The following is a 21145-nucleotide window of genomic DNA, read 5'->3' on the forward strand; positions in this document are numbered from 1 at the left end:
GGAGAATATATCTTGACTTGAGGAATGCAGTTATCCTGCAGAACTTATTCCGAAGTAAGCTAGGACAGGTGATACAAAGAAAACTGCTTGTAGGACCATATAGTAAGTACTAATGAATAATAGTTGGAAAATTTCACTGAGTAGCTGTGGATGGTTTTCTGTCTAAATGGAACAATGCAGCAAGTGAAACTTAGCGGAGTTGTCTGACAATAGTCAGCCATTCTTTTCATTAATGCCCATTATGATGGCATAGGGTGCACTTAGAAGCATGCTAGGAAAGAGGTTTAAAATGATCTTGACAAATTGGTGATATGGTCTAAAATTATTGAATGGTATTCAACAAAGATATTATTCAGTAAGTGCTATGCTTGGATGTAAGCATTTGTTTAAACTGAAGTTAGCGACTGATTGGGCAGCAATTCCCAAATGTAATATCTAGGTTTTAAACTGCCTCTTATGCTGAACATGAACTTTAATTGTCCATGTTGTTATGGGTATTTGCCATCATGGGTTGTATAAACATCGCTCTGTCCTACAAAACACTTCTGGTGAGCACCAACCCAACTGGAATGTGTCCAGTTTTGAAAACTGCAGCTCAAAATAGCAGTGGATTGGTTGAGAGCAGTCCAGGTGAGATCTCTAGAAAACACGGAAACAAATTAGAACAAATTTGGTATACTTTAAGACAGAAGTCTGAGGGTAACTTTAAGATTTTCAAATAAATGAAAGGCTGCTGCTCCTCATGCCCCACAGTAGAAGATGGTGCAAGAAGTATTGAGCTTAAATTGTGGTTATCTTGTATCTTAACAAGATACACGGTAGTAGGTCTAATTTTTATTATATGTTAAGCTATTTAAGGCATTGTTTTCTCATTTGCTTTCTACTCTGTGGCTGTGTGTATTGAACTTGTGCTTGGGATAAACCATTACTTGTGAGAATAACTATTTCTCAAACTTCATAAACTTGTCCTTCCATCAGTACCTTCTACAGTTTTCAAAACTTTGCTCCCTATGCTGATCTTGGGTAGGTTTTTCGTGATGTTTGAAGTACTCTTTTTTTCCTCTGTCTCTTTAAGCAAAAATGCATGTACATTCTTCCTTTGAAAAACGGAAGTATTTTCTTACAAAACAGAAGCATACCAAATCACTAGTTTATGAACTTGAAAGTAACTTTTAAACCTGTTTCTATAGATCGCCTTTACCATGCATTTATAAGAATAGTGTGAATTTTAAAAAATATTGAATTTACAGAATTTAGTTTCCTACTACCATTAGAAATGGATACTTGGAGAACTTAGTGTTGTAACTCTGCAGAATGTGTTTACCAGGGAGTTTTTCCAGGATGTTTACCATGTGCTACATTTTAAATCATGGGACTATTGTTAGGGCTGGTTTTGATGTCACTGTGTATTTACTAATTTTCATTTATATATAGTGTCTTCATGAATGGCAGTTCTATTCACTTTAAATGCACCCTAATTGCAAACAGACATGAATGAATGCTTGCAATTAGATGGAAACGAGAACAATGAGTGTCTGCTTTACAATAACGATTTATGAGATAAATGATCATCCAAAGCTGCAATTCAGAATGCTGTTTTTAGACATTCAGAAACTTTGCAGAGAAGAGTATGAATAAGCTGTGTTTCTGAAGAATGATGCTCACAAAAGTATTCATGTAGGTTACTTTCCATTTATGCTTTTAGTACAGGTACAGATTTGTTGGACGAAGAATGAGAGATCTTCCCCGTACAAGTGCCTTTAACCTACTGTGGTCAGTTCTGTGTTGCTGGAATTTAAAACTGATTCCTCTTACAAATAAGCAGTGAGTGTCCCAGATATCACCAGTGTTTGGGAGAGGAACATCTTCTAGGTTCTCAATTGGTTGCTAAATTTATTTCAAGCAGATATAGAAAACAAAGGAGGAAAACTTCAGATTCTTTTTTATAAGACCTTGCAAGAGACATCACATTGTTTCAGGAAGTTCAGCTCTTGAGTCAACGTTGAAATGTTAATCATTGAGAGAATACTGTAGTTTTATTTAATTAGAGTATGATGTTTGATTGTACACTAAAAACTTTCATTGATACTTGGTGGAAAGGCTGAAAGGCTACCAACCCAGGTACTTAAATGTGCCTCTGACTGTAGGAAGACTTTTTGCAGCTTGACTAGGAAAGCTAATCTTAGAGAAAAATGGAAGACAGACAGACAGAAAACTACAGGAGTGTTACAGTTTCACTTATACTTAAATTGTATTTTCAAAAGTCTCCATTAAATGTAATGACATTGAAGTTTTTCACCTTTTCTGCGAAACAATTTTGTTTTTACAAGAATATCTGTACTATTTTCAGGAACCACTATTGATGTGTTTTTGAACCAGAAGAAGAATGAAATTAGATATTTGAACAACTTTTATCGACCTTGACTATTTAGATGAGATCTCAGAGGTTAGATGGGTGGCCTGCAAGAGCCACTTGTGAGTGGCTTGTGAGTAAATAGTTGTCCTGTGAATCACAATTAATGGAGTCCAAGCAAACAGAATTTACTAATTAGTAATAAGTTTTTTGTTCTCGTATGGTCACTCATTTTGGGATTCCAGAGTTCGTTGCTGGTGCCAGTCTATAGAGTAGGTGATGTGCTTTCATTGAGCAATAGCAGTAGTTACACGGATCAGATCCTCATTTCATTCTTGTGATGCTGAGAGAAATTCAGTTTGGGATTTTTTTTACTGGCTATTAAACTGCCTTGCTGAGTACCATATAAAAAGACGCTGAATGAAATTCCTCAAAAGAAATATATGGTGGCAGTACAGTCGTGCAGTGTAGTGGTGCCTGATTGATCAACCTGCACGGTACTCTGAGGCATCAAGCCTAATGGACCCAAAACACCACACTTCTCAGGGTTTGGTGTTGAAAGCTGGTAGGAGAATGAAGGAAACCACAAGTCACTTGGGCAGGGGATGTCTCAGTTAGGTTCAGTCATTGGTACTGCATGGGTTTGTACATGGCAGGAATTAATGAAGATTAATGAAAAGAAAATAGCTTTAGCATTTAAAATTATTTCTCATCTAAAATGAGCTGTTTTGGAGAGGCTAAGGAATTCTGTTCAGAGGTCCTAACATCTTAGTTTGAAAGAAACTATTTTCATTACTTGTTATAGCAGATCATTTAAATACTTTTTAACTTCTGCTTAGTATGTCCTTACCTTATGGAAGCTATTTGAAAGAATTTAACATCCAGGACAAAGCAAACAAAATAGTTAAATATCAATCATACCAGTGTGTTTAAATATCAATCATACCAGTGTGTTCTGCAGAAGCCCTTCCCTTCCCTTCCCTTCCCTTCCCTTCCCTTCCCTTCCCTTCCCTTCCCTTCCCTTCCCTTCCCTTCCCTTCCCTTCCCTTCCCTTCCCTTCCCTTCCCTTCCCTTCCCTTCCCTTCCCTTCCCTTCCCTTCCCTTCCCTTCCCTTCCCTTCCCTTCCCTTCCCTTCCCTTCCCTTCCCTTCCCTTCCCTTCCCTTCCCTTCCCTTCCCTTCCCTTCCCTTCCCTTCCCTTCCCTTCCCTTCCCTTCCCTTCCCTTCCCTTCCCTTCCCTTCCCTTCCCTTCCCTTCCCTTCCCTTCCCTTCCCTTCCCTTCCCTTCCCTTCCCTTCCCTTCCCTTCCCTTCCCTTCCCTTCCCTTCCCTCCTCAAGTGGTACTTAAGACTCCTAGTATTCTTTCAACATCAGTTTTAAAACCTTTAAGTATTTCCATTTATATTTTAGTCAATTAATTATTTTTTTTTTCAGGGAAAAGAGCAGTATTTTATGTTCTCCTCTTGTAACAAAAAGTCTTAAGAATATTGGAATTATTTCCTCATAAAGAATTTAAAATTATGTCTTTAATGTAATATCCACCTCTCACGATTTATGCAAATAGCAAATTAGCAAAAATGAATGACTTGATAAACTGGCTATTAAACATGGTCAAATCTCAGATATATGCAATTGCATTTTCAGTTCTTGTTACAAGATGTCACAATAAAGTTTGTCAGCAAGATTAGCGTTTTCCTAGATTTAAAAAATTCAATTTGAAAGTATTGCTACAAAAGTTGTGTGGAATAAGAGACTGCATTACTATTGTATTTCTTGTTTATTTTTCTTGTCCTGTTTTTTCATTTCCTGTTTAAATCTTAGATTGTAATCTTGGTTTTGTAGCAGAAACTATGATGTGTTTCTTTTTTTGGTATTTTTCATGCAGTTTAACATTTAGTACACTGTCCTTAACTGATGAAGTACCTCCACTGCTAACACTGATAGTTATTCATAGCTTCATGTATGAGTGGATGCAAGACGTAAGCCAGCCCTGCCAAGGGGCTCTGTAAGGCTGATTCTGAAGAGGCTGAAAACAAGAACAAATTCACAATATTGATTTCTGTTCCTGTGCAATTCTCTAGGATTGGCTGCACTCTGACTGGAAGGAATTTGGATCCTGTTCATGCAGTTAGACCTCAGAGTCTGAGAAATATGAACTTACTGTCTCTCTTGTAGTGCTTGTGGTTTTCACCTGGTGAATATGCTGCAGCTAATGATGTTTAAAAAATTCTTACTTAACGGGCAAAATAAAATACCAAGACCAAAGTAATTACTAATGCATTTCAAATTATTTATAGAGTTAAAATGGATTTTTATTTAATTCACCTGCTAACAGCTGAGCCCAGGGTTGCATATTTCAGGGTAGCAGCTGGTGATATGACAAGCATCTAGGAAAGCACTTTCTGCAGGAGATGCTTGGAATGCCATCTACTGTTGAAGAAGGAAAAAAAAACACCTAGTGAAAACTGCCTTTTTGGAGTTTGTTAAAAAAAACAAAAAAAAAAAAACACAAAAAAACCACATAACTATATACATTGTTACATCTGTACATTTATTACTTGCAAAGCCGTTGTTTTTGGATAATATTTGGAATATGTAAAATTCAATTAATGCTCTGAAAGATGGCTGTTTGATTTCAGCTTCCTAGCTTTTGTATCAGTTTTAAGGTGGGCTTTTGGCTTTGTTTTATGATATCCCTGAGAATTTCAGTTAACTGCAAAAAAAGGTTGAAACATTAAGTATTTTTTTGAAGCCTCATCTTTCCAATATAGAATTAATGGGAATTACATTAATTAAGGAAAGTTGCAATCCAGATAATGTAATAAATATATCTTTAAAATCCTCAGGATCTAGTTAAAAAGAAATAAAAAAATCAGTGTTTTTGCCTTGTATGTGTCTAGATATACCTACAAGTGTACAAGAACATAGAAGACTCTCAGATGAATTAAAATGTCACTATAATTTAAAGCTTTGATTTAAATGCAATTAAATACTAAGAACAACCCCTTTCAGTCCCTCTCTCTCTCCAGTCATTTTAAATTGCATTTATTTATCTTTTTAAGAAAAACAAATGTAGGTCAACAACTAAATTGGTGTTTGGTTATCAGTTGTTAAAACTTGTCTGTTGATCAAATTGTGCTTGGAAATTGCAGATTTGCTGAAGTTTGAGTAGGTTTATAAACTTGTGGTTTACATTGAGATACATTTATGCACGTATTTCATCAATGAAGAAAATTAACTCTGTCCCAGCCAAAACCCGTGACATCTCATGGGGTGAAACCTGAATTTTGGAAGTACGGTGAGGTGTAAGTGTGGAGTGTTTGTCTCAAGGACTGTACTGAAGGAATATTTTCTAAGTAACTGTTTGTTAACGTGGTCTTAAAAAGGAAAGGAAAGCTAATTCAAAATTTGGCTAAAGTAACAACGTTAATAGAAGGTAGTAAGAAATGTCTTCAGTTTTGTCTAAAAATAGACAAATAGACATTCAAATATGGATTTTTTCAGCTAGTATGTAAGCTATATGCTGAAAATTTGAGCTGTCAAAAATTGATCTCCATTAGGAGACTGGATTCTACTAATGTATGTAATTCAAACATTTTTCAATGCATGCGCTATTATAGAAAAGTAGCTTGCGTGAGGGAGACAGTAGTGTTATCAAATCTACTGCCAAGATAGATGACTAAACTATTGTCTTACTGTCTAGATGATTAAACTGTAGTCTTACAGTGTAGCTTGTTGAAGAGAAGAAAATCAGCATTTGTAGGAACATAGCTTTTTTGTCTAGAAAGGAGTCCACTGACAGAAGAAACCAATTAAACTCAAGGAGGTGTTTACCTCCTTAAGTTTAATGTCTCATGTCCTTGAAATTAGATTTGGAAATTCACTATAGTAAAGAATTACATCATATTAGCTGCTTTTTAAAAGAACCGTTAGAAAATGAATAGGTAAACTTCTAGTCAAGTAATATTTATTGGGGCTCAAGGACTCATTGAAACGTGCTTGCTCTTTTCAACTCCTGCCTATGGCAGCCTTCATGTGCATTGATTGGAGCTTTGTTTTGCTCTTACTGGTTTTGTAACACAATCTAATTTTTGATTTTACATTTTGAATGTTAATTAATGCTGATCTTTGACCTGTTATGTATGGTATAACTACCAAGTAATGGATAATTTACCCTGAGAAGCTCAAAATGGTGAAACTCGTAGTTCACTGAAGTTAGTAAATGAGACAAATGATAAAAATCTTCTGGAATTTTAGGATTGGAAGATGCTTTTTCACTGAATATATTTTCTTGCGTTAATAGAATTATTGAGCAGTTTGGGTTGGAAGGGACCTTAAAGCCTGTCTAGTTCAATACCCCTGCCATGGACAGGGACACCTCCCACCAGACCAGGTTGCTCAAAGCCTCTTTACACAGGTTGAATAACGTTACATTCTTCTAGCTATATTTATTGCCCCTATTTGACAACTCTGCTTCATTCAAAACTTTGTATTAATTATCGCCCTGTAATTTCTGCTGTTCCTAGTTTTTGTACATGTTGTTCCTAGGTTTCTCATAAATCCTCGGCAGACACAAGATACCCAAGTGGGAGGCAGCTGGCGCGCTCCACATGGCAACCACTCACAGTGCTGACGGTTACAAATTCCCACTTGCTCTGTGATAACCAAAATACTCTTGGTTGCTAATTATAGGACGAAGCTGCATTAGCTCAGTTCAAACAATGTGGTAGGTTTGGACAAATAACTAGATTTTTAACACTGACCTTTCGATACTACCTCCCTGGTTGAGGCCTCCTGCTTCCAATTTTGGATAACCTTCAAGAGAGAGCATTGATCCGTGAATTAGTTATTGGAACATAACCCAGTGGATACCATTCAGCGTAGTGCTTATTTATTGTTACAGTTGTACTACGCTCATTTGCTCGTGTACTCATTGTGATTCAGACACTCAATTTATGGTTTCAACAGCAAGACCATAATGAAAAGAAAAAGTCTGAGAAGGCTAGGAGAAATGTGGAGGCTTCCTATTAAGGAATAGGAGGAACCCAGAAAATCTCCTAGAGATTATTGTCACCAGTCTTGAAAGGATTGATTTCCAAAATGACCATACACCTAAAGGCTCTTCTACCAACAGCTCTTGGAAAAAATTAGTTTTTATAATAACTTTAAGTTATTAAATAACTTAATAATAACTTCATAATAACTTTAAGTTATTAACTCATTGTGGTTATGCAGAAAGGCAGTGATGGGATTGTGCCACATAATGCACAAGCTTCTGAATTCAGGTATAGCTCACAGTGTCTCTTACTCCAGAAGCAAGTAATAGAAAACATTTTTGCCCTGAGGAATTCATGTTCAAAGATAAGCTGTGTCATTTATTGGGCTGGTTTTGAAATAATCAAAACTTTCTGTCAGTTTCCCCACTCTGATTTGAAAGCCAAGTGTGGTGTTGTTGAGCGTTATGTTTTCAAATAGCAATGAACTACATTCGGTATGAATTTTCTAAAGATGTTGCTATCATGTTTCCACCCTGAGACATATTTGTCTGGCACCTTTGATAAATTCATCCAGTTTCTATTTATCACCTAAATGTCAGCGTAGTTGTAGTTGTATGGAATTTACTGTGTTTATCGGTGATTTTCATCTGAGGTTCTGTAGGCAGCTCATTCAGTCTGTACCACCGTAAAGCGTCGTCTATAGGTCTGTGCTTATCCCTGAAGTGTGTGTGGGGTTTTCTTGTTGCATCTCTTGTACTTTTAGATATTCCTTCAGTTTGGATCTCAGGTGATGTTTAACCCCTTCAGCAAGGATTTAGCTGGGTTTAAATTTATTCTGTGTTAACAGATACCATTTCTATGCCAAGCATCTAACTTCACCTGCTTCTCTAGCAGTATCAAATGCTCAATCACCTCTCAGCTTCTGATCTCCAAGTTGTTTTTGCAGAAACCGCTGATAGTGTTGTTATGATCAGGACAGAATCAGTCAAAAAAATCACTTGAACACTTCATCAGGCAATTTTTTCTTTGAAAAGACATTATTGTATTGTCCAAAATACGATCCTTCTTAATTAATTTTGTTCTCTAAATGAATTAAAAAATCTTCCCTCTTTCAAGGGAAATACAGATTTTACACATATTTGACTTTGTGGCTTTGTGGCTTTGTTTACTATTTTTTTGTTTACTATTTTGTCAAGAGTGGATGCAGTGAGACTTGAGTTGTGACCAGGTAATCACTGCACAGTAATCCTTTTTTTTTTTTTCTTTTTGATTTGTCACTTGGTCACTTGGTGGAGGGAATATCACTGGGATACTGTTCCAAAGATTTGAAAAAAAAAAAAAGAAAAGAAAGAGTCCACAGCAGGAAATCTAGGAAAATGGATTAATGGACCTTACAGTCCAAGACAGAGTGGTGAAAACCTCTGAATGTGGATGGAGAAGATGACCTGCCTCTTTTTCAAAATGGTCCTTAGTTAGACCAATGGAACTGGCATTCCCAGGGTGGTTTAAACAGAATTATGCACTGAATGCCCTTTTCAGAGAGAGCAGGGGGCAGGAGGAGAGGAGAGGGGAAGGATAATAGAATGTTATCAGTATTTATTTAAATACTATTTTATTTTTGGTGTCATTTTCCAAGGTATGTTGGGGATGATTTTCTTCTACATAACAGAAATATTGGTGATGGCAAATATTTTTAAAGGACTGTGCTGTTCATGTGCTGTGAACATAGGAATGCATAGATTCCTGAGACACAATTCTGTACCTTAATCGCTATTTTAAAAAAGTGATGAAGAGTGTGAATTCATTTGCTTTTGCTTTCTTTTTCACTTTCTATGCCATTTTCAGCCCAGTTCATGTTGGGTAATGCTTTATTTTTTTTGAAGATTGCTGGAATGTACTCATTTAGTAATTGCATTTTAATCTGTGGAAAGTTTCATGGAGATACTCAGAATACTTCATTTGGGATTTACAGTTACAGTAGCCCTGTCAATTAGCAGTATGTCCATTTTTTAGACAGCTGTGCAAGAAATAGAAGTATCTAACGTAAAATCCATAAACCGAACTCAGAGTTTTGTCTTTAGTCTGTGCCTTTCAGTATGTTTGCATTGAGAAGACATTTTCTGGTTATCAAATGTTTTTGGAATAGTTGAAATCTGTTAATAATCAGAGAGAATTGGTGAGGAGGGAGAATATGTCTGTTGAAGCCTGTGTGTTGGCATCTTGACTCTTGAGCTAGCTGCTGGCTCTTTACTGTTGTCTGCGATAGCGGGATCTGGAATGCAAAGAACAAATGCAAAACCCGAGGGCAGTATTAAGTTAAATTCACTTTATAATGTGTGTGGGTGTCAAGGAGTTGGCATTCATGCTGTTGTGTTTATTTGAAAGATACTGCTCTTCCAGATTTTTATTTTATTTTTTTTATGTGGATAACTAGAAATCTGTATCTGAGACAATTATATCTGCAGTCTTCACCCAACTATTCTCTACTTCTTCTCTGTGAGCGTGGCTGGGGTCAGTGTCGGTATTGTATCTGCAGGGGAAGCAAGACGGGAAGGTGCTTTTTATAGAACTGAGGCCGTCCCTCATTGTTCCTGGGTGATTTGCTTTGGGAAAACGAGATAGTTCTGTGCATTAATATTTAATCTCATCTTAATTCTTAATCAAGTTTGGTGTAACGTGCATTTCTCATGAAGACTACATATACTCCACTTTGAGTTTTGGGCCGTTAGGCTCTGTGTTCCCCAAACTTAAAATTTCCTGGAAGTGTCCCACTTGCTGGACTTCAGAGGCAATGTGTTTAATAAAAAAAAATAAATCAACGACTTCATTAAAGTGATCCAACATCAGTTACAACATGAATTTTAATAATAAATACTTTTTTAGGAGGAGGAGGAAAGTCAGAATTCCAAACAAGAGGTAGGTTTGTATTTCCAGCAAAAGGGATAGAAAAATCTTTCTGTCCTGGTGTAGCCTCGTCTAACCCTTGCTGAGCAAAGGCACACAGGTACAGGCCTGTAGTGTTTGAAACCCAGGTGAGGTGGTGTGTTATGTGCCTTGTGCTTCTCCCGGTGTTTCAGGAGACACGAGGTACACTCAGACTGTTCCTGCTGACCCGATCTCCGTGTGCCTGTAGGTCCGTGGCTGGCAAATCTGAATGTTGAGAGTGCTGTCGTGTTTGAGGTAGATCTTTATTCCTGGCAAGGATGGCTGGTTCTGAAATGTGCATATTCCCAGGCTTCACTGGAGAAGAACTCGTACCTGTTGAATTTCACCCATCTAGAAGGTATACGGAGTATTTTACGGGTCATTATCATGGATTTAGGCACCTGAATACCACCCACATGTTTTTGTGGCTATGCACCAAAGTATGTAAAAGTAGAGGAAAGGTCTGATGACAGAGTACTTGTTAGTTTACCAACACATTTGTTGGGAAGAATCCTATATGGTTTTGGCACAATAGATTTTAGGTAAGTGCTTTTACTGATAGCAGTAGATTGAAGAATAGAAAATTATTAAGAATTTATAGGGCTGAGGAAAATAGTGTTATTTTCACTACCTTTACAACTTCTTCTCCTGCTTCTGTTGTTCTTGTTCTCTTCCCTCACTTCTCTGTTCTGTCCTCCTATTTGTTCTCTCTACCACTGGGACTAGCCATGACCTTTGAGGAAGCGTAGAGTACACAGAGAGGATCTAACATAAAGAAGTGCTGAATGAGACTTGAGGTCTAACGTAATGATGCTGGTGCCTTGAGGTCAAAGGGTCTGGCACTTGCACTGTGTAGGCTTGCAAAAGAGCACAAGAGGAGTGGTACTGTGAATGTTTCAAAGCGCAGAGGGTCCAGACAACTTACACACTTTTACACTTGTAAAGTGCAAAAATTCTTTATTATTGGCAAGCAGAAAAATAGTGGCTTGTTTTAAAGTCAATAAGATGATGCAGGATATGGAATTATGAACTGTGGAAAGTAAGTTGTGAACTGATAAAGGTTTCAGATTCTTTCAGCGTTTAAGAATTAATGTGGTGTTTGTACACAGAGTTGATTGAATTCCTGTAGGGACAGAAATTTTCATCAAAAAAGAAAATAGGTAGAGAATTACTTAATGTTTTGAGTTGTTAAAATTCACTGTCCCAGTCACTGCTGATCACATCATCTGCAGCCTGCTGGTGGTCTTAATAAGCAGGTATTTATGGGAAATTGTTTCTGGTCAATAATTAGAACCGGCATTCTTCTTGGTGGAGTTTCTAGAAGGCAGATTGAAAAGGTGTGGGAAGGCAAAATTAAGACGTAGTCTGAAAGAAACAGAATGTAGTTACACGGTTTGGGATTTTTCAGTTGGTCTGATGAGTAAATGGATATATATATACATATATATATTTGACATGTTAATCCAGTTCTTGTAAGGAATTATTAGTTGCTGATTTTTGAAAGGAGGGGAAAAGGCAATTTATATATGGGAAATCTGGGAGTACACTCCCTAGTAAAACACCAGGTACTTCTTGTAACCGAAGGAAGGACAACGCTATGTGTAGTATCTAGACAGGATTTAAGAATCTGGAGTCCTATCAGTCCTCTTTTGTCTAAAAAAAAAAACTATTTAAACCACCATTGTGTTAAAACACATTCCTTGTATTTCATCTAAACGCATTAATATTTCTATGAGTTACTGCAGCTTCTACTCCTAATTTGTCTGATTGAAGAGTATTTTTGAAGGAGATTAGCAGCCCTTTCCCTCTGGCTTGCTGACTTGGGTGCCGAATCTCAATCTATTCCCTGACCTTGGATGAGAAATGTCTGTGCTGTACACCCAAAGGATCCAGGCCTGTTGACCCACAAGGTCAACATGAGCTTAACTTCATATGGTAGAATCTGTTTTTTTTCAATAGCTATTTTTAATAATTTCATTTCAAATTCTAGCTTCCCCTCCATTGTCGCTATAAAGTCAAGAAAGATCATTGCCTAATCAAGGGACTAAAGGGTATGTGGATAGTACTCAAGGATGCGTCATAGTTATATAATAACAGAGGCTCTTGTCCTCACGTAACTGCAGTGTTGGAAAGCGTACAGTGGACGAGACACGGAATTGTAGGAGAAAAGAGTATTTCAGGGGAGATATTTTCAATTGCGGAAGCAAATCATATCCTGACTTAGAACACAGTGCTCCTATAAAATGAGGGGAAAACCATTTTAAATGCAGATTTTCAAGGTGGCTACTAATGGGAAATGTTTCTTTAATGGTTCTGAATTCAAAATCTGATTGTAAGATTTTCAAAAATACAAAGGATTTGCAGCTGCAGTTGAAGTCACTGAACACACACAATTATGTAAAGATGCTAAATCCTCTTGGGGGAAAAAAAAAAAACACAACAAAGATTTCAAATGGAGCTCTGAAGAAGTGTGCGTTACTGCAAATTATGATCTCACTCTATTTCGGTCTCAATTCTGCATGTTACAAAAATGACCATGGTCCCAGTCCAAAGGAAGGGCATTGGTTGTAATCTCAATGTGTGAAACATTCATATTTCATTTGTTTATTTCAGTAGAAAAATTCACAATGAAACAGTAATTTAAGTGTCCAGTAAATATGTTTGGGAGCCATGTATTGAGAGGAATATAAGGAACCATGGAGGAACTGTGTATTCAGGTTTCTTGGTCCAATGGCACTTCCTTCTCACAGCTTACCAAATACAGCTTTCAGGCCCTTAAAGTTGGAGGCTATAAAATGTTTTAAGCTGCCTAGTACAAGAAGGTACAGGTACCAATTCCCTATTTTTTTGTGTGGAAAAAACAGTATGGAATCTCACGGTGAAAGATGGTACTACAGTTAAAATGCATGGTGGAGTGGAATTGCAACTGCATGAGCAATTTTTATTTCCATATTTCTTAACTTCAAAATATATCTGCCTGCGTTTTTGGTTTTGTACTTTTACCTTTTTTTTTTTTTTTTCACTATAATTTTCTAAAATGCTGAAAAGGCAAGCTGTGCTAGGGGACTGTTCACTGTGTGCTGCATGTACAGTTTTCTCTTTCTGTACTAAATTTTGTTTTTTCAAAATTTTTACTGTATCAGTGTCCACTTCCCTTATTTAGTTCTTGTCTAGTCGCTGAACCCTGTTCATAGGAGTAGTCACAGTGACATGTCAAATGGAGGAGGAGATGTGGAGCTATTTTTGTGAGCTTTAGTCTTTTATCTGAAGTTAAGCATCTGCTTAAATTACGAGCCTGCACTCCCCTCCTAGCTAGGTAAGGGACATTGAGGACATCTATTTAGGAACCTGTTTGGTTTCACTGAATGTAAAGGGAAACTGGTCCTAACTTGGTATTTAGGACGGATAGGTGCAATTAGAGAGAGAGTAAATATTAGAGAGATGTAAATATTGCCTATGAGTACACATCTCTGTTCTTGGATTTAGTGGAGAGGAATTGCATAGGACGTCACCTTGCTCACTCAAATTAAAGCATGTATTTCAGATACAATGTTTTCCTGAAGATGATGGACAAACACTAATCAGTACTATGCAGACTTACTGTATGTATTATCTAATTACTTCTAGCAAGTAAAAGTAAACTTCACTCAGAGTCAAGTTCCTTAGTCTTCCCTCCTTGGTTTTTAGAGTTACGTTGTCTGCAGACACTGACATAATTGTAGTTTCATAAATGCAGAGAAGATTTTCCTTAACCTGTTAGTTTAGGGTGCTGTGTTTTAAATGATGTTACGTGTTTTAAATTCACCTTGAATTATGGTAGGTAATTCGATTGTAAAATAAAAATATAGAAAATAGATAGTAAAGATAATCAAAACACCTTCCTTTACATTGGTAGTTGAATGTACTGCTGCTGGAAATGTTCTAACATGTTATTCTGTCCAAAGAATTGGAAGCCAGTTAGAAGAAACTGCGCTGATTTCAATTTTGTAACGAGAAGTTTTAGATATTTGGCTTTCCCCAGTTTTAATCCTAAATGGAAATAAGCACAAAATACCCAACAAATACTATAAATGCCCAACAAATATTAAGGGAATTCCTTTTAACTCAGGGTAAGATTTTTTTCCTACTGATTTGATGCAGGTTATAAAACTTCAGGGTAGTTGTTTTACAACATGTTGCACTCAGTTGTGCAAACTTATCTTTTTAGGGTCAAAGAAGAGCAAAAACCACAGCTGACACAGTAAGTAAATTATCTTAAAAGTGCAGTAGGCTTGACTTTTCTACCTTTGCCATGTTCTGCTTTCTGCACCTTTGATGGTATTAGCTTACCCTAATACCTGATAGGCTGCAGTTAGTTTGCCATCTGCTTCCTGACTGGCTTGTAAGAGAGCTGCCTGCAGCTTCTTACTTCATCCACATCTCGGTTGGATGTAGGTTCTTGCTGCCTGCTTGTGAACTGGTTAACTGTAAAACTTTGTTTTCCCTTTCCCCCCTTAGTGGCTGATTTAGTACTGCAGCTAACATTCCCATTGGCTCTAGCTTTTCCGCCTGTATATTTTCTATTATCATTGGATAAGAAAACATTTGAACTAGTGTGGTTTTATTGGTTATTCAGTCACATTATTTGCTTATTTAAACAGGTGGTTTCCCTTTAGTGGGATCACTGAGCTGGTAAATAACGTTCTTCAACCACAGCAAAAGCAGCAAAATGAAAAGGAGCCCCAGACGTAAGTAAGCTGCTCTCTGTAGACTAAGTAATGTCTGTATAGCATTAAAACTTACTGGAGAGTAGGTTTATAAGAACTGCCCATTTAGAACATCCTGCTGAAGGCATTTTACAAGCTGACACTGTTTGCTTTCCAACCCTCATTGGCAAAGGGAAAGCTGAAAATCAACTTTGACATTTTTAACAGTAATTTAAGTGGTTATATTAGAAAACAATCAGAGGAAATACTACTGCTCCATTTGCCTTTTTCTGCAAATGCTCCATACGTGAAACTCTCAGTGAAGTGATGTGTTTTCAGTGCATGCGGAGCTTGAATGGTAAGACTTGAATGGTATTATATATAGCATATCTATGCACATGCATGGTATTTGTGGTACTGATCATGCATAGAATGCTATACAAATCTATATAATATGAAGACCTCTTAAAGGACCAGGAAAATACCATTTCATTTTTTCATGCTTCTAAAATATCTGTAAAGTTTCAAAACTTTAGCAGATATAAGGTGAAATTTTGGTTCTGTCAAAATTCAGGGGAGTTTTGACTTTGATGGGGCCATTATTTCATCCATGGACCCTCTACAGTGCTAAGCCAGTATGAGAGCTGTGTGAAAAATTTTACTTTTCTTTCAGTCTGAAAATGTTATGATTTAACAGGAACTGGCAAAGCTAGGACATTCAGTCTTAGAGTGGAACTTAAAGCATGAAGCTAAAAATACTCTTTTCCTAATGAGAAACTAAAAAATATATATCAAATGTTAAGATTTTTAAATGTGACATCTGATATTATTTGAACTTTAAATGGTTATGTATTTTCTTTTTAAAATGATTGTTTTATAATTTCACGTTACAAAATAAATGTTTGCTTTTGAACCCACGTGTAAGAGGTTTAAGACATTAAAATTATTTGAGGCAGAATCAGTTTTAGTTTATTTTTAAATATGTACAGTTAAGTGGCATTTCATACTTCCAGGGCATGAAAAGAGTTAATTTTTTTTTTTTTTTTGAAAATACACAGAAATTTTGACAAAACTGAACAGAGAAATAGGCCATAAAATTGATATTCTGTAAGGCAATGTATTATTTTGAGCTCTGTGTCTTATTTCCTCTCTGAAGTTCTTACTAAATTGTGTATGTTACTAGTAGTGGAGTTTTTCTTTATTGATTATGGTTAGGTATTTGCAATATTAAATTTTGTTCACACCATCTCCTTTGTCTTCCTAATCTCCTCAATGCATCAGAGTTTGGTTACCAATATTGTACGTGTGAAGCATATAGCTTTGAAGAAACAAAATACTGTTCTCAATGTAAATGAGTGAGTTATAGTTGCCGAAAAAACACTAATAAATACTGTTATTGTTAAAATTACTGTTATAATGGAAGGATTTTTTTTGAACAGCCATTTCTGGGAACCAATTTTCTTCAGTGTTTTTATTAGATAACTAGGAAATGAACTATGCTGTAAACTCATTGAATTTACAGATGCCACAAGGCTGCGAGAAGTATAATATTTAATAGCAGGGTTATATTCCAAAAGAGTTCTGAATAAAAACAAGCTGTGGTTATGGTGTTATGATGCCATGCAGTAGAGGTCTGATACTATTCAGCAGGATGAATTTGTTAGGTAGGGATAGTTTATGCAGTTGACCTAGGATGGAGAAAACTGTCCAAGTAAAAGTTCTTTGACAGAGAATATGGGAGCCATAATAATATGTCAACTGAGGAAGAGTCAGTATTTGTGAACGATGTAAATGGCATAATGAGATGTATACACAATAGCCTGGATTTGCTGTGAAGAAATGTTTTCACTCTGCTAAGCTTTGGTAATGTCTCACCTGGAATAGTGTGTGCTCTGTTTTGGAAACTGTATTTCAAAAATGATGTGGAGTGGTTAGTGTTCATTGGAGAGTAATAAGAATGATTAGTCATATGTCTAAATAATATGGCATGTACAAAGAAAGATTGAAACATATGAGATGGTTTAGCCTACTGGAGAGAAAATCCCAGGGGATGGAGTTGAACAAATCTTTAATTATGCAGAAAGTTGCTGTAGTTTGGAAGAAAAATTTTCCTCTTCTCCTTCCTGCTCGTGTTCAAGCAGAAAGAATTAAACTTAAGTTGTGCCAGGGAGGATTCAGTGATTCAGTTTGGTAGGGAAAACTTTTTAATGGAAAGAAAACTTAAAATGCTTAAGTAATTTGCCTGGGGCTTGTGTGGAAGCTCTGTCGCTGAAAATCTTAGACTTGGCAAGGTAAATATCTGTTGTTACAAGAGACCCAAGTGTAGGTGGTTCTCACTAGGACAAGAGAATGGATTAAGTGACTTTTTAAAGTGTCTTCCAGCACTGTGTATTTGTGATCATATCAAGTAATTGATTTGTTAATGACTATGATTAATTTTTGTGATTATTGTAAACTTTCACAGAGGAAAATAGAACAAAAATATTAACAGTGCAACTTTTGTATTTACTTTCTTTTTCTGACTTTATTGGATTGCAGAGGACTGTTGTACTTGGGGATCATTGTAAGACACAGAAGTCTGTATGCCTGAAGACATTTTTACCACTATCTATAAATGTCTGCACATTTTCCACTTGAAATCACTGCCAGTATCTGAGTCTGTAATGGATTTTAAGATACGTCTGGCTGTCCAATTTCAATGATGGAAAACTTATTTACAGTTAATCTGGGGAGGACAAAATGTGTGAGAAGGCAGAGAAGGAATCATGCTAGTGGTTGAGAATGTAAGGTATCGTGTTATAAAATTCCGTTTTGCTCTCAAAGTATTTTTGAGGCAGGAATAGTTTGACATCCTTTCAACATGAATTTTTTATCACAGAACCACAGAATGTTTGAGGTTGAAAGTTCCCTCTGGATGTCTCGTCCAACCTCCCCTGCTCAAGCAGGGACACCTAGAGTCACTTGCCCAGGACCATGTCCAGAAGGTTTTTGAACATCAGTCTCCAAGGAGAGAGACTTCACAACCTTTTGGGGGAACCTTGTTGTGCCCAGTCACACTCACAGTTAAGTGCTTCCCGATGTTTAAACATAGCCTCTTGTGGGACGGTTAGTACCTATTGCCTCCTGTGCTGCCACTGGGCACCACAGAGGAGAGCCTGCCTCTGTCCTCTTTGCACCCTCCTTTCAGGTATTTATGGACAATGATGAGACCCCCTTGAACCTCTTCTTCTGGGCCTGAACAGACCCAGCTCTCTCATCCTTTTCTCATACTGTTATGCTTTGCTGGGCTCTCTCCAGTGTGTCCAGGTCTCTGCTGTACTGGGGAGCCCAGAACTGGACACACTACTCCAGGTGTGGCCTCACCAGGCCTGAGCAGTGGGAAAGGATCATCTCCCTTGACTTGCTGGTGATACTTAATACAGCCCTGAATATCATTGGCCTTCTTTGCCCCAAGGGTACACGTTGTTGGCTCCTGTTCAACTTGCTGTCCAGCAGGAGCTCCAGGTCCTTTTCTGCCAAGCTGCTTTACAGCTAGGTAGGGTCCAGCCTGTGCTAGCAGGGTTGTTCTTCTCCAGGTGCAGGATTTCGCATTTCCCCTTCATGAAGTTCCTGTCAGCCCACTTCTCCAGCCAGTCTAGGTCCCTCTGGTGTATCTGCCACTCCTCCCAGTTTTGTGTCAATCCACGTTGCATCAGTTCATGTAGCCCATAGTTCATAAACTCATGTGTGAGAATCTTGTGGCAGATGGTGTCAAAAGTCTTCCTGGAGACAAAGTAGATGGTATCCATTGCTCTCCTCTCATCTATTAAGCCACTCATTTCATCACAGAAGTTCATTAAGTTAGTCAAGTATGACTACCTCTGTTGAAATAGTTTCCAGGATGAGCTGTTCCATCAGCTTCCCAGGGACTGAAGTGAGGCTGCCCGGCCTGTGCTTTCCCTGGGCCTTCCTTTGTGCCTTTCCTGAAGGCAGGAGTGACATTTGCTTTCCTGCAGTCTTTGGGCATTTGTCCCAGCTGTCATGATGGATCAAAGGTTCAATATTGAGAGTGGTCTTGCATATCTGGTCTTCCTTGATAACGAATATTTTTATCTCCAGCTCCTGTGTACCTCATCATGAGTTTCTACTTTTGCCTGCATTGTTCAAGGTCTTTCCATGTTGGCATCCTGACAGATTTAGGGATCCATAGCTGCCTTCTGAAGAAATTGCTTCAACTGTTGAGCAATTGCTCAACAATTAGCCTGTCAATTTTTGTTTCTTCACATATATATGGCATGTATTTTGTAAAAGGTATATATGGATTTTTCTTCATTAGGACTTGCTGAGGTTCTTTGTGCCTAAGCGCTTCACTTAAAGTTTATATATCCTTTTTTTTTTTGTAAGGACCCTGGAAAGTTACGTGATTGTATTAAGCTCCAGTCAAAATAGAGGTATTCCCATAATCTGTATTGGCAATGCCCAGCAATGGATATTTAAGAACTCACATATGGAGCAGGGCATGCAGAGAGTAATTTTGGTACAGCCACTTGGCTGTGTTGTAGTGGTTTCCTGAGGTGAAGGCTGCATACATATTGCTGCATTTATTTCATAGCCATTAGGAATCTCTCTGCCATAAGCATTTTCAGTCCCATTCGAAACCTATTTATATTTTTGGCTTCAGAACTTGGTGAAATGAATTCTGCAATTTAATTAGGTGTTGTATAGGAGAGTTGTGACCTTTTGTCTGCTTTAAACCTTCTGCCTATTAATTTTATTGGGGGAGTCCTTCTTGTGTTATGTAATTCCTTAGATACTACAGTGGCTTAGGAAAGACAGTTTCTTAATATTTGCTGCTTAAAGATATCCAAATACCCAAAACATTTTTATTTTTTTGATTGCTTTCCCCATGAATGTTAAAGCTTATTATTAAGGGCATCATCCAAAAGCCCCTTGAACACTGACAAGCAAGGGGCATCAGCCACTTCTCTAGAAAGCCTGTTCCGGTGTTTGACCACCCTCACAGTAAAGAAATTTCTCCTGATGCCCAGTCTGAACCACCCCTGGTAGCTCTGTGCCGTTCTTGTGCATCCTGTCATCACTTCCCAGGGAGCAGAGGCCGGCACCTCGCTCAGTGCTTCCTCTCCTCAGGCGGCTGCAGAGAGCTGTGAGGTCGCCTCTCAGCCTCCTCTTCCCCAGACCAGACAACACAAGCACCCTCAGCCTCTCCTCATAGACTATATTGTGGAGCCCAGAACCACACACAATATTCAAGGTGAGGCCACAGCAGTGCTAAATATAGTGGAATAATCACCTCTCTAGGCTGGCTGGTTGTGCTGCATTTAGTACATCCCTGAATACGGTTTGCCCTCTTGGCTGCCAGGGCACACCACAGGCTCCTGTTGAGCCTGCTGTTGACCAGCACCCAGAGATCCCTTTCTGCTGAGCTACTTTCCGGCCATTTGTCTCCGTCCCAGGCACAGAACCCAGCATTTTCCTTTGAGCTTCATGCCATTAATTATAGTGGATATTTTAGTCGGTGTCTGAAATAAAGCCATTTCTGAAAGGATCACTCCATTTATTAGAATCTCTAATGAATTCAAGTTAAAATACATTGGCATTTCTCAAATATTAATCATAAATCCATGGATCATTATTTTTGTATTCTAAATTTCCTGTGTAAACAATGTGACTACCAAACACTAGGTAGCTTTGAATTTCATCATATTGACTACTGCAAGTGTGATAGTAAGCCCACATAAAAAAATGTTCAACGAAAGTTACGCTATATATAGTCAGCAGGTTTATTTGCAGTCCGTGTAGTTGCTGTTCACTATGGTTTTTAATAGAACCTGTTGAAAATAGCACATACCACTTGAAGGAATATTTTTCTCAAAGAGAAAAATATATCTCTGCAGCCAATACACTTGTGAAATTGGAGTCATAAGAAGTCTAGCACTCTACTGTGTTTATTTTCTCAGACAGGAAGATGGAGAGAAAACTGAGAGTAAATGAGCTGAAAATAAAAGTATAATTTATGGTATTAAAAAAAAATAATATTCCGAGATTGTAGCTATCTAGCTATCTCAAAGTCAAATATTATAACTATCTCAAATACCTTTTTAACTGTAAAAATGTTTTTGTCTCCAAATAAAGTCAATATGAGGTAACTCAACAACTTCTGTTGTGTGATTCTAATGACTGAGCATGGC

General features: G+C 37.5%; 1 protein-coding gene across 45 annotated transcripts in view; it reads left to right on the plus strand.

Moving 5' to 3' along the window:
* Positions 1-21145, plus strand: part of RIMS2 (regulating synaptic membrane exocytosis 2) — a 447566-nt gene that overhangs the window by 45542 nt on the left and 380879 nt on the right. For 38 of the 45 annotated variants that reach the window (XM_068672461.1, XM_068672466.1, XM_068672422.1 and 35 more), the window contains exons 2-3: positions 14480-14512; positions 14913-14999. The exons of the other annotated variants lie outside the window; for them this stretch is intronic. In XM_068672461.1, the coding sequence (XP_068528562.1) occupies positions 14480-14512; positions 14913-14999 (120 nt within the window). The remainder of the gene's footprint in view (positions 1-14479; positions 14513-14912; positions 15000-21145) is intronic. 45 annotated transcript variants of the gene reach the window in all.

The sequence above is a fragment of the Anas acuta genome, chromosome 2 (genome assembly GCF_963932015.1).
Source record: "Anas acuta chromosome 2, bAnaAcu1.1, whole genome shotgun sequence".
NCBI classification, from domain to species: Eukaryota; Metazoa; Chordata; class Aves; order Anseriformes; family Anatidae; genus Anas; species Anas acuta.